The 14,894-nt window shown below is 41.9% G+C and overlaps 1 protein-coding gene across 1 annotated transcript in view; it reads right to left on the reverse strand.

Annotated features, from left to right (window-relative positions):
• LAMA2 (laminin subunit alpha 2) overlaps positions 1 to 14,894 on the reverse strand; it is a 901,593-nt gene that overhangs the window by 461,205 nt on the left and 425,494 nt on the right. The window contains exon 15 of the mRNA XM_088452064.1: positions 11,547 to 11,658. Coding sequence (XP_088308190.1) covers positions 11,547 to 11,658 — 112 coding nt within the window. The remainder of the gene's footprint in view (positions 1 to 11,546; positions 11,659 to 14,894) is intronic.

The raw sequence follows: 14,894 nt of genomic DNA on the forward strand, positions 1-14,894 counted from the left end.
TGGTAGACTCCTGCGCTAGAGTGTGCCCAGAGTCTACTGCGCATGCGCAGAACACCGGAAAATGGCCGCAGTGGCCATTTTTCCGGTGTTCTGAGCAGTAGTGACACACGACGCGGGACCTCGGACAGGTAAGTTTAATAAAATATGGGTGCAGTGTGTGCGGTGCAGGGACACCTGGACCGGGGGCCCGTGTGCCCCGCACACATTGCACCCATTATAGATACACCACTGTATATGAGGAGAAATTAGGACATGGGAGTATATTTATCATTAATTCAGATGGGCCTAGAATAGTATAATATCTTATCTCTGCTATATGGATTGATTTTTCTGGGTTATTTAACAAAAGTGTTTGCTGGGACAGTGGATCCAATAGCCAACACTATTACTTTACTCTGTGCTCTGACACTGCTAGTGCATGACCATCAGAGAAAAATCAATATAATTAGCTGGCAAGGGGCATCGAGGCTGTCATGGAGGGAGCAGACACCCTTTCTCTGGTGATAATCCGTCTATAGGGTTACAACAGCCAACTCCATGAGAAGATATAATTAGCTATTTTAGAAAAGATCAGAAAAGCTCATTTATTTCTAATACTTCCTGCATTAGGCTCATCTTATGTAGGTGAGTTACTGACATGCAGAAACTGACATTTTTGCATGATTTAGTGGAAAAATAGGTTATAAAACAGACCACTTGGTGAGTCATTAATTAATTCAAAAATGGAAATTACTTCAGAAACTCCTCAACCAAAACAGAAATTAGAGATGTGTGCTGACCCCCATGTTTTGGTTTTGGATCTGGACTTAAAAAAAAAAAATGATAAAAATGTTTTAAAAATAGCTAAAATCATGTAATTTTTGCAATCCACAACATGAAAATTCAGATTTAAAATCTGAATTCCGAACCGCTGGAAGATCAGAACCGCGACTCAGATCTGACCAGTTCAAGAAATTTGGGTGGATTAGGATTTCTTTAGAACGGAACCGCACATCTCTAATAGAAATACAACATCAGAATTGGGGAAGAGCTATAATGAGCTGACTAAATGTAAGAGCAAAATCTTATAGAACATATGTACACAGGCCAAAGGTGAGGAAGTATAATTGGAAGCACCCTGAATCAATATAATTGCAACGTGATGATGTTAATATATATGTCCAAGGGACACAAAGTAACCATGAAAGGATTATTAACATGTAATAGTAGCAATGATGTTTATTGATGATATGCCATTATAGTATTGGCTACATAAGGCAGAGAAATAAAAAAGTCAGGTCAATTTAAATGAACACAAGTCAGATTTGGAGAGGAAAGGAATGGAAGGGAAGAGAAGGAAGGAAGGTAAGGGAGGGAGGGAGGGAGAGAGGGAATGGAATGGTATTTCAGATGGCTAGCTAATTTTAATAACAACATGTATAGTACTATGACTATTTTTTAAAGATTAGTGTTGTGGTTACTATATTTGAAAGATGAAACTTGTTGTGCACATGTATGTACATTAATAAACACATATGTAAACATAGATTTATATTAAAATGCTGGATATAGCCTTGATAAATATGGATTGATTATACAGAATAGGAGCTCCTTAGAATAGTGTGCAAAAAGAGTGTGCAGCTACAAATTGCATATATTATACAGAATAGCATTTCCTTAGAATAGTGTGCAATAAAAGTGTGCAGCTAGAAATGGCATAAATAGGTGTTCATCCAGGTACACCAAAATACATCAAACAGATGCATTGATTGACATAACAGGATGTCAATGACTGCTCTGAATATAGGGCCTCATTTGTCAACGAGTTTTATCATTCACGAGTGCTATATAATAGCTAAATAATGCTCAAGCCAATCACCTCCCAACTGTCAATTTTCAAACAGATGACAGTTGGGAGCTGATTGGCTGGAGCACCATTTATCATACACAGTGAAATGTATCACTTGTTTTGGTGATAAAACTTGTTAGTAAATGTGGCCCCTCATATGGTATATTTATTATTAAAGTCATGCTGAGAGAGCACATTTATTAATAGTATATCGTGATACTGAATAAACCCAGTTTACATCTCTATTGATGACTACTGATAGCAGTAGCAAAAGAGTGCAAGTAAAGTTCTGGGTATTGTCTGGGTATCTTTAGTGTGCATATGTGCCCATTAGTCATGTCTACAGTACATCCTCCTGGGGAAGGACCTAAAGATAGCTCTCTGGCAATAGTTTAGACAGCCCAACAGATGGTTTAAACTAGGGGTGAGCGGGTTCGGATTTCTGAAATCCGAACCCCCCCGATCCGAGGCCGATCTGAGTCAGGCTCGACTTTTCCCACCTGACTCGGAACTGAAATCGAGGCAAAAACGTCATCATCCCGCCTTTCGGGTCTCGCGGGTTTTGGATTCTATATAAGGTACCAATGTCGGCGCCATTTTCTCACTCGGCTGTGGACAGTGAAGAAGGAGGATGGGAGTTAGGGCTGGCTGGGCTGTGTAGTGTAGTGTAGTGTAGTGCAGTGTAGTGTTGTGCTGTGCTGTGCTGCGCTGTGCTACTGTTGTCCATAGGGGCTGTGTCCATTCCTCCAAAGTCCATAGGGGCTGGCGGTGTTGTGCTGTGCTGCTGTTGTCCATAGGGGCTGTGTCCACTCCTCCAAAGTCCATAGGGGCTGGCTGTGTTGTGCTGTGCTACTGTTCTCCATAGGGGCTGTATCCACTCCTCCAAAGTCCATAGGGGCTGGCTGTGTTGTGCTGTGCTGCTGTTGTTCATAGGGCCTGTGTCCACTCCTCCAAAGTCCATAGGGGCTGGCTGGCCTGTGTTGTGCAGTCAGTTGTCCATAGGGGTTGTGTCCACTCCAATGTCCTGTGCTGTGTCCCAGTCCTAAAGGGGTGCTGTAGTGTTGTCCAGGGGGTGCTCTGTCCATCAGGGGTGCTCCCCTCAAGTGCAAAAAAAATAATATGTTTTCTGTGTTTGTGAATTGTGTGCGCAGTAGCCGCACGTGCATCAACAAAGTAGCGCCAAGCGTGCGCCTGTGTCATAAGTAAAGGGCCGGTTAGCTCGTCCATTAAAGGGTGCTGTAACCCCCAAAGTGCACTCCAAATAATATTTTTTTTTTCTGTGTTTGTGAATTGTGTGCGCAGTAGCCGCACGTGCATCAACAAAGTAGTGCCAAGCGTGCTCCTGTGTCATAAGTAAAGGGCCGGCTGGCTTGACCATTAAAGGGTGCTGTAACCCCCAAAGTGCACTCCAAACAATATAAAAAATTATTTTCTGTGTTTGTGAATTGTGTGCACTGTGGCCACATGGTTATCAACAAAGTAACGCCAAGTGTGCGCCTGTGTCATATGTAAAGGGCCAGCTGGCTTGACCATTAAAGGGTGCTGTAACCCCCAAAGTGTACTCCAAACAAAATAAAAAATTATTTTCTGTGTTTGTGAATTGTGTGCACTGTGGCCGCACGGTTATCAACAAAGTAGCGCCAAGCGTGCGTCTGTCTGTTAAAGGGTGGTGTAACCCCCAAAGTGCACTCCAACAAAAATAAAATATTTTCTTCTGTGTTTGTGAATTGTCTTCACTGTACATGCATCCTCAAAGCAGCAGCGCCAAGCGTGTGCCTGTGTCCCATAAGTAAAGCGCCGGCTGGCTCATTACTTAAAGGGTGGTGTAACCCACAAAGTGCACTAGTCTGTAACAATAATAAAAAATTATTTTCTGTGTTTGTGTGCGCCTTAGCTGCATGTATATATCAATATAACATAAATGGAGGACCAAACTTTCTCCGATAAAAATAAAATAGAGAAAGATCAAGAACCACTTCCTCCTAGTGCTGAAGCTGCTGCCACTAGTCATGACATAGACGATAACATGCCATCAACATCATATGCCAAGGCTGATGCCCAATGTCATAGTAGAGGGCATATACAATCCCAAATGACAAAGTTCAGGAAAATGACCTTAAAAAAAACATTTAAATCATCTGAGGAGAAACATAAACTTGCCAATATGCCATTTACGACACGGAGTGGCAAGGAACGGCTTAGGTCTATCCCTATGTTCATGACCAGTGGTTCAGCTTCACATGACGATGGAAGCCCTCATCCTGCTAAAAAAATCAAAAGAGGTAAGCTGGCAAAAGCACAGCGAAGAACTGTGCATTCTAAGAAGATATCACAAATCCCCAAGGAGAGTCCAAGTGTGGTGGCGGTTGCGATGCCTGACCTTCCCAGCACTGGACGGGAAGAGGTGGCTCTTTCCACCATTTGCACGCCCTTTGCAAGTGCTGAAAGGAGCACCCACAGTCCACTTGCTGATATGCAAATTGAAGATGTCACTGTTGAAGTACAACAGGATGAGGATACTGGTGTAGCTGGCGCTGAGGAGGAAGTTGGCGAGGAAGATTCTGATGGTGATGTGGTTTGTTTAAATCAGGCTCCGGGGGAGACAGTTGTTGTCCGTGGGATGAAAAAGCCCATCACGGCCATGCCTGGGCAGAAGACCAAACATTCCACATCTTTGGTCTGGCAATATTTCTATCCAAATCCAGACAACAACTGTCTTGCGATATGTACCATATGTAAAGGTGAAATAAGTAGGGGTAGGGAGGTTAACCACCTAGGAACATCCACCCTTATACGTCACCTGCAGCGCATTCATAAAAAGTTACTGTCAAGTTCAGAAACTTTGGCTAAGACCATAAGCAGTCCAGGGACACCTAAATCCCTTTGTCCTGTTGTATCCAAGCGCCAGTAAACCACACCGTCAACTCCCTCCTCGTCAATTTCCTCCTTAGTCAGGATCGAAGTAGTCCTGCAGGCCATGTCACTGGCATGACTGACTCTCCTATCCGGGATTCCTCCGGAGGATCCTGCATTGCTACGCCTACAGCTGCCGCTGCTGCTGTTGCTGCTGGGAGTTGTTCATCATCCCAGAGAGGAAGTAGGAACACCATTACTTTTACTAAACAATTGACCCTCCAACAGTCCTTAGCGAGGAAGATCAAGTACGACAGCAGTCATCCTGAAGAAAAACGTATAACTGAGGCCTTGACTGCAATGTTGGTGTTAGACACGCATCCGGTATCCGCCATTAGTGCAGTGGAATTTAGACAATTGATGGAGGTAGTGTGTCCCCGTTTCCAAATCCCATCAAGATTCCACTTCAATAGGCAGGCGATACCGAGACTGTACAGAACCATCAGAAAAAGTGTCCTCAGTGTCCTGAAAAATGTGGTTGTACCCAATGTCCACTTAAACACGGACATGTGGAGAAGTGGAACAGGGCAGACTAAGGACTATATGACTGTGACAGCCTACTGGGTAGATGTATCACCTTACGCAGCAACAACAGCAGTGTCACCAGTAGCAGCATCTCAGAAACACCAGCTCGTTCCAAAGCAGGCTGTGCTGTGTATCACCGGTTTCAGTAAGAGGCACACTGCCGACAACCTCTTAGAGAAACTGAGGGAAATCATCACCCGTGGCTTACCCCACTTAGACTCTCCTGGAGATTTGTGATATCTGACAATGCCACCAATATTGTGTGGGCATTACATCTGGGCAAATTCCAGCACGTCCCATGTTTTGCTCACACAATAAACTTGGTGGTGCAGAATTTTCAGAAAAGCGACAGGGGCGTGCAGGAGATGCTTTGGGTGGCCCGAAAAATTTCTGGCCACTTTCACCATTCAGCGACTGCGTGCCGAAGACTGGAGTGCCAGCAAACACTCTTGAACATGCCCCGCCATCACCTGAAGCAAGAGGTTGTGACGTGGTGGAACTCAACCCTCTATATGCTTCAGAGGATGGAGGAGCAGCAAAAGGCCATGCAAGCCTATACATCCACCTATGCAAAGGAGGGGGTATGCACCTGACTCAAGCGCAGTGGAGAATGATTTCCATGTTGTGCAAGGTTCTCCAACCTTTAGAATTTGCCACACGTGAAGTCAGTTCAGACACTGCCAGCTTGAGTCAGGTCATTCCCCTCATCAGGTTTTTGCAGAAGCAGCTAGAGAAAGTGAAGGAGGAGCTAAGACAGAGCGATTCCCCTTGGCATGTGGGACTTGTGGATGAAGCCCTTCATTCACTTTGCCAGGATTCCAGGGAGGTCAATCTGTTGAAATCACACCACTACATTTTGGCCACCGTGCTCGATCCTAGGTTTAAAGCCTATGTGGTGTCTCTCTTTCCAGCCGACACAAGCCTGCAGAGGTGCAAAGACCTGCTGGTGAAAACACTGTCAGCTGGAGCGGAATGTGACACGTCAACAGCTCCTTCTTCATTTTCTCCAGCAACTGGAGCTGCCAGGAAAAAATTTAGGTATCCTAAGCAACCCGCTGGCGGTGATGCAGGGCAGGCAGGACCAAGTTCGGACATCTGGTCTGGACTGAAGGACCTGGCAACAATTTCTGACATGTCCACTGTCACTGCATATGATACTGTCACCACTGACAGAATGGTAGAGGATTACATCGGTGACAGCATCCAAGTAGGCATGTCAGACAGTCCGTACCTGTACTGGCAGGAAAAAGAGGCAATTTGGAGTCCCCTGTACAAACTGGCTCTATTTTACCTGAGTTGCCCCCCCTCCAGTGTGTACTCTGAAAGAGTGTTTAGTGCAGCCGGGAACCTTGTCAGTGAAAGGCGTAGGAGGTTGCTTCCACAAAATGTGAGAAGATAATGTTCATAAAAATGAATTATCAACTCTTCCAGGGAGACCAGCCTCCAGAACGTACAGAGGGACCTGTGGTGGTGGATTCCAGTGGGGACAAATTAATACTCTGTGAGGATGAGGATGTACACAACACTGAAGAGGATGAAGAATCGGTGGATGAGCAGGATGAGGATGACATCTTGCCTCCGTAGAGCCAGTTTGTGCAGGGACAGATTAATTCCCAGCTTGTTTTGTGGGGGCCCAAACAAACCAATCATTTCAGCCACAGTCATGTGGCAGACCCTGGCGCTGAAATGATTGGTTTGTTAAAGTGTGCATGTCCTGTTTATACAACATAAGGGTGGGTGGGAGGGCCCAAGGACAATTCCATCTTGCACCTCTTTTTTTTCTTTGCATTATGTACTGTTTGGGGCCTACTTTTTCAGTGTCACTCCTAGATGGGCCACGTGTTTGTGACGCCCACTCGTATCGCTTAGCATAGTCATCCAGCTACTTCAGTGCAACCTTTTGGACATAAAAACACTATTGTGAGGTGTTCAGAATAGACTGGAAATGAGTCGAATTTAAGGTAATTGAGGTTAATAATAGCATTGGAGCAGAAAAACCCACAAATTCTGTGATTTTAGCTGGGTTTTTTATGCTTTTTTTTCAAAATAATACAGATCCAAAACACAAAACCCAGAACCCAAAACACGGAAGGGTGGTTTTGGCAAAACCAATCCAGATCCAAAACACGAAGAAAGATCCAGATCCAAAACCATAACACAAAACACGAAAAGTGGCCGGTGCACACCCCTAGTTTAAACTATTGGGAACAAGCTTGAAAAGCTCTTAAAAGTTTTTAAGAGCTTGATACAGTAAATTACCCCAGATCGCAGTCCTCATTTAAAACAAGGGGACTGCAGTATTCAATGTTACTTAGCTAAAAGTAGGACATACTTCTGTTATCTCCTGATCTCCGGTTTTGCTAATTAGTCCCAACCCTAAACACTTGTCGTAATCATGCAGAAACTGCTGTTTCCACATGATTTAATGCTTGATACATAGGCCCCAAAGTGAGATGATAAACTTCCCTAGAGTTTTTGAAATTTGGAATCTTATCTCTATGAAGTGTGACACCATAAACTGCAAACTTGCTTCTTAAGATTTGGTCTATTCAAACTCAATGCAAATGCATCTTGTAAAAGTATGACCTAGAAATAATAGCCTAAAAGGAAACCCATCACATTCAGTAAAATAAAATGCTCTTATATAATCCATGTTATTTTTTCATTTGCTCAAATTATAGATGTGAAGAAATGTTGAAACCACTTAGCAATTAGTTAGAGATGTACAGTATGCTATATATAGAAATACTAAAGCACAAAGAGTTAAGTATAGAAATTAGTAACTATTAGTTGTTCTGCTTTGAAAATGCAAACCATAGGTTTCTAAATATTGGTACAGGTGGAGTATCCCATATCCAAATATTCCGAAATACGGAATTATTTTGGCATGACTGAGATAATGAAACCTTTAATTTTTGATGGATCAATGTACACAAACTTTGTCTAAGGCACAAATTATTAAAAATATTGTATAAAATTACCTTCAGGCTGTGTGTATAAGGTGTATATTAAACATAAATGAATTTCATTTCTGTACACAAACTTTGCTTGAGCCACAAAATTATTGAAAATATTGTATAAAATTACCTGCAGGCTGTGTGTATAAGGTGTATATACCACAAATGCATTCTGTGTGTATATTTGGGTCTATTCCCAAGATATTTCATTATGGTATGCAATTATTCCAAAATACTGAATATTCCATTATCCAAAATACCCCTGGTCCCAAGCATTTTGGATATGGGAGACTCAACCTGTAGTTGTTAATTCCAATTTTGCATTAAAGCATTTGCATTGTGTGAACTGTACAACAGAGATAAATTAATATGTACTAAGAGAATTAGTAAACATTGGGTTTATTTCGCTGATATGATTCTATAAAATCAAACAAAAAGCAGTGTTTTTCTTTTACCTAATAATTGTGGATACCCAACAGTAGAGGTGACTGCTAGTTCTGCCCCATCTCTGAATCAGGCCAAGTGTACTGTACATGGTGATATGATGGGACCATGGGAGTGTGCTGATTGCCAGCTGTTTGGATGACTGCATCTGTATTATAATGTTAGAGGCATGTATTGGGCAAGTAATGTATATAAAGTGGTATAGTGTAGTGAAGGTGCAGGAATAGCTTGGTAAAGGCATTTGATATGGACATACCAGAAAGGGTCACCCAATATAGTACATTGCCTGGGGCCTCATGGAGGTCCTATCTGGCTCTGCAATATCTAATTTAAACTAATTAGCTGTGTAATTTTGGACATACAGTAAAACATACAGTAAAACAAATTCACTGATCATATTCTAGCCAACTGATACTACATGACTTCACGTTACAGTAAACCCAATAAGGATTCACTATGGGCCTGATTCAGTTTTGGTAATAGAGTTAGACAGAGCAAGTAACTTTGCACCTGGACAAACCATGCTGCAATGCAAGAGGTGCCAATGCATACATTGTTTTTTGCATGTGGAGTAAATAATGGCAGCTTTTGTATGTACTGTAGCCCACAAATGCTGGACAGCTTTATTTTTACACTGCAATTTAAATGTCAGTTTGAACACACCCCTCCCAAATCTAATCTCTCACACAGTTTAAATCTACCCTACCTGCAGTGTTGCATGGTTTTACCAAGATGCACAGTTACTTGCTCTTTCTTACTCTGTTCCCAAATCTGAATTAGGCCCTATGAGCATATGTCGACAATGAGAATGTCAACATGGTCATAATGTTGACATTGGCCATGTCGACATTCATTGTGTAGACACTGATGAAATTTCGACATACTAGAATGACAACATATCATCCCTGGTGGCCCAACTGTCACTTACCTGCTCCTGATGGCTGCAGTTGCTCCATCATGGCATCCTGGTCCTGGTGATCATGTGACTGTTGCTTCCGGGTCAGACCTCCATCATTCTGATGAGTATTCCTACCCTATCCCCAACCATAATCCCTAAACCTAACCCTTCATCTAGTGTTTAACCCTAACCCCATCTCGGTAGCCTAACCCTAACCTCATCCCGTAGCCTAACCCTAAGCTTCCTGCTCACAGCTGGAAAAGTTGCATTGTCGTCATCCTAACTGTCGACCTACTGACTATATCCCATGAGCATTTGCTTTAGATTATTATTAAGCTGGGTACATACCATTTGACGGTGATATATGGATACATTACTTACACCACACGCACTGCACAATCCGCCATACGATGGCATGATGTATCGTTACATGCTGCATGTAACTATACCTCGTTGTTCATTGAATCATCCCATCTTCTGTGCAGCACAGCAGATGGGACCAGTGGCGGCTCCAGAGGTGGGGCTGCAGGACAGTCCAAAATTCAAATAGGGGAGCGACACTAACAGCCAGTGCGTCCCAGCCAGCGATGTTTGGAAAGGCGGTTGGTGTGACTCCCCTATTTGAATTTTTGACTGCACTGCAGCCCCACCTCTGGAGCTTCCACTGGATGGGATGATTCAATGAACAATGGATTGGGTGTACACACTATACAATGTGTACAATATATTGTTTTGATACTTGTTGGAACGTTATATCGTACAATACATTGCATAGTGTGTACCAAGCTTAAGTCTTCCAGGGCTCAAGCATAATGTAGCCCCTTAAGGTTTACATGGTAATAGATTTAGTCGTATTTTATGTATATCAAGTGTTGAGATTGGATCTGACATGTTCATGTGATCTTACCTACAGTATGTCATGCTTTGCATTGCACACTAATAATGTACAGGTATGGGAAGCTATTAACCAAAATGTTTAGGATTTAATTAATATTTTTTTCTGTACTAACTTGACCCTGTTAATTTCCACACTGTGCTCGACATACCTCTCCTTGTTACATTTTTTTAGTAGTGTTCCTCATGCTGAGTGTATAAGTAGGATCCTAACGATTATGTCTATATCATTACAATATTATAGGGTACTAGCAAAAAGCATGTTTTCTGAACTTTCTGGATAATGGGTATTATGTAACATCTCATATATGAACATTAATATAGTCTTGTTTGAGAAATTCAGTTGTTCTTTCGCTGTTAACTCTTTTGTATTCATTTATAATCAATTTATTTTTTTATTCCTCTTGTTCAGACAAGACTTATTATCTATTGTTTATTATCTAAAAAACCCTGTCAGTTAATGACAAATAGTACATAAATGCAAAATCACATTTCGACAAATTTGGAAAGTAGAGAAGTGATGGTCCAGGTCATGGAGCAAAAACTGCATCCATGTATAGTTAAAAAATTGATGGTTCTGAAACTCTCATACAAAAAAAAAAAATAATTTATTGTACAATACTATTAAACAGATAAGCCTGCAGTTATTGTGAAGACTGCTTTCGACTTTGTTGTTTGCCATTTTGTTATATGGGAAATTACAATTTTTACCTATGCATTTTTATAGATGTAGCGAGCAAGCATAGCGAATGTGTATGCAATGTGTACATTTGGATATATTCATATTATTAATTTATGACAACATTAGATATGAAATATTTTATTATCTAGTCTTTCTAGTCTTTCTTTATGTACATATACAATTAGTTTACTTGTTCATCAGTGATTTTTACTGTGATTAGACATTTGTACTGTATATGAATTAGCAGTTCTAGTTTATTATTTGGTCTATTATGCTTTTGTTACTAGAGTTTTTATAAAACTCACCACTCCCATTGCTATTAGTCAGGAATTTGGCTGTGTTGTTCAGGTACTTTAAATTTCTTACAACATAATATGTTAGACTTAAGTTATATCTGACACTTACTTCACAAGATGTACCACTAAATCCAGCAGGACATCGACAGATCTCAACAGCAAATGCTGTGCTTCCACCAGATTGAGAAACTTCAGCTATTTCAAGGGTAACAGAACTCAATCTAGAACATAGAGTAACAAGGAAATAGTACAGTTAGTTAAGACAATCCATCATTAGCTTATTTAAAGCTTTGAATCTAATTATTTGAGTACCTTGTTTTATATAAAAACAATGTATTTATCCTAAAGATACTAATATAATTTAATGATCATTTTACAATTTTAAATGATCTCTTTTATTTGCTCTTCTGCTGATGGAAAGTCTTGAATGAAATATTATAATGGCAATATCTAGATTAGTGTAATCTACTGCAACAGAATGCTTGCAGCCAGCCAAACAAAATCCAAACCATAAAACTGGATGACAGAATTCTGTTGGTTATTCTCATGCGTAACTGGACAAAATGAACCTATATATATTGTTTTTCTGAGAATGAATAGACATGCTACATTAAATTTCCCAACTGCCTTGGATATCATAAAGTAATAAAAGCACATGTTTCCCAGTATGGTGTAAACTGTAAAGATTACAAGAGTGCCATTTACATTTCTACTATTTTTCAAATATACTCCCAATCATTAGGTTTAGCTCATTTGTCTTCTTTTTGTTCCATTTAATAAAACATAGCATGACATTATGGCACGGGGGTATTGTGCTGCTGCTGCTAGAAATATTGAAAAACGATCTGCACTAATGTACTGTAACAGATTAAGCTATCGTGTACAGTAAGTAATAACTCGGAAACCAAAAACAACAACAATAATATGGGCACATTCAGAGTTGGGAGCAAAGCAAAAATAGGAACAACTGCAAAATCGAAATTTCTCTACGCACTTCAAATCTGCCCATCCTGCAGTACAGCATGTTTTGCCAAGGTGCAAAGTTATTCCATTTCTGCTTTGCCCCCAGCTCTGGGCTTGGTTCTGGACATGAACCCACCCCACTTTAGGTGCAAAAGGTCCCCCCCCAAACAGTTGTGCAATATCTGTCGGCATGCTACATTTGTGCATTTACCGTAAGTCAGCTTACATGCTCACAACACTACCATTACATTTCTATGAAAAGGGGAAGTTCTGTGTTTGCTGACCAGAAACGCCCTTTGTCTGGAACATGTGCTCCCTCTCAGAGGTGGTTTAAGAGAGGAGAGTACCTGTGTGCAGGCTCCATGTGGGAACCCTCTCTGGCAGCACAGGTCTCCGGGAACATGGTGTTTGTGCCACATTCCCAGGGACTTCTTTATTGCGTATGCACAAAACACCAGGAAAATGGCCACCTTGCTATTTAACCAGTGATTTCTGCTGTTCTGCAGTGCCTGCCAATGTGGGACTCCAGAGATTTAAGTATAATTATATGTGCAGAGTGTGCGGTGTGGGCCTCGCACACCCTGCACTTATTATAAATATGCCAATGGTCTCTCTACAGATGGATCAATCCGTTCACACAAGTGATCTCCTTCAGTGATCAAATGCCTGATCCAGGAAATGCACAGTCACTGATTTCTTTCTTTGGTGCATGTGCAGTATGCTAATATCTGCTAGCTCTGTCTGCAATTGCACTTGTGTCAAGCTCAGAATCGAGCCCTCTGAATTAGCCTCAGCAGTGTATGTTAGGCTGGAAGGGTGTTTTGATTCTAAGAGATCCATTCATTAAATTACTAATCCAACTCACTGCGATTAGCAGCAGTGGATACAAAGCAATTTAACATTGCTCTGATGCAGAGACAGCTGATCCAAAAATCGGCTGTCTTTGTGATCCCCTTCGCTGCAACTTCCATAGCAGTTAAAGTTAGCACTGCTGAGTCTGGCTCAGCATTGCTAGTGTGCCTGCCTGTACTGGGCAAACAAAGCGCCAGCATCTGGCAGAAGGAGCCGGACAGGGATGTATCGTATCCCTCTTCACAACCCAGAACTCATTCCCACAGGGAAGGTGCGGCATACTTGCCTACTCTCCTGGGATGGTTGAGAGCCTCCTGAAAATTGGGTGGTGCTCTCGGCACCCCGGAAGATCGGGCAAGTCTCCCAGCTGGCCCGCACCCCCCACTTCCGGCATCAGTTCACCCCTGCGCTAGCGTCCACTTTCCCCTTGTAAAAGGGCAGTTCGGGGAAGCCGATGACGCGATTCATGCTGAATTGTGTCATCGTGGCCCCGCCCCCGTCTGCACAGTGTCGGTAATCTCACGGCCCAGATCCACCCCCAAATTAGTTTCACGCTCACCCTGCTATGCCAGTCTAGGCTGCATCACATTGTAGGCAAGTATGAGCTGACAGTGAGACAGATCGGGGCTGAAAGGAAAGCAGGAGATATCCATGATATCTCCTGCTTTACCTATATAATGAATAGCCCCAAAACTTACTTTCTACAAAAGTAGAGGAAAATGTGGGCATGGTCACTGAAAATGGGGGTCTGTCAACATGACATGCCACCATTTTTCGTCACTCTGTGACCATTCCTTTCCATTCCATATGCATATTAATGCCCCCAGTAGTAGTGCCCCTTATGCAATGCCCCTAGTAGTAATGCCCCTTACACATAAAACACACAGAACACAAAACTATACATACCCGAATACCTGCTCCTGCACCTGAAACCATTGTCACGACGTCTCTTCCTTGACCCACTGTGGAATCTTATTGGCTGCTAAAACAAACACACCGCTGCCGGGTAGTACAATCACTGTCAGTGAATGTACTACCCTGCGTCGGCAGCGGTGTATTTGTTTTACTGTGTAGTGCTATGGACCTCACTGACCTGGACGGTGGCACCCCCCATCACTGAGTCCTAGTTACGCCACTGATCATACTTATTCATAGACTGCAAAGCTCTTTTGGCTGCAACACTGTTTTGATTTTACATGTTTTGTTATTAGATTTTTACACCTTAACTCAGAGTTATATCAGAGTTAAATTGGAGGAAAACAGAAGGAGAACATTCTACCAGTCATCTTTTACCAAACTGCTGCGAGTTAGTTACCTCTCAAACACAAATACCTGCGTTCTGTATTACCTTGGACACTCCTTACTGAACTCCATTCCTCGATATTGCAAGGAGTTACCACTTTGATTACTGCTCTTAGTGATTCTGACTATATCATACCGGGCCAAAGCCATTTTCTTTTTATAATAGATAAAAAGATATACGTACTGCGCTCAGCTTAACCTTAATCTAGGCTATGAAGGTGGTCTCATATGGACTGATATGTAAACCGTGAGAGTCAGTATGATTATGAAACAGCGAGGGATTTTAATGCAAAAAACGGGGGGCATATACAATTCATATGTATTTATCACAAAATGTACA

The sequence above is a fragment of the Taudactylus pleione genome, unplaced genomic scaffold, assembly GCF_031769625.1.
Source record: "Taudactylus pleione unplaced genomic scaffold, aTauple2 ptg000006l, whole genome shotgun sequence".
NCBI classification, from domain to species: domain Eukaryota; kingdom Metazoa; phylum Chordata; class Amphibia; order Anura; family Myobatrachidae; genus Taudactylus; species Taudactylus pleione.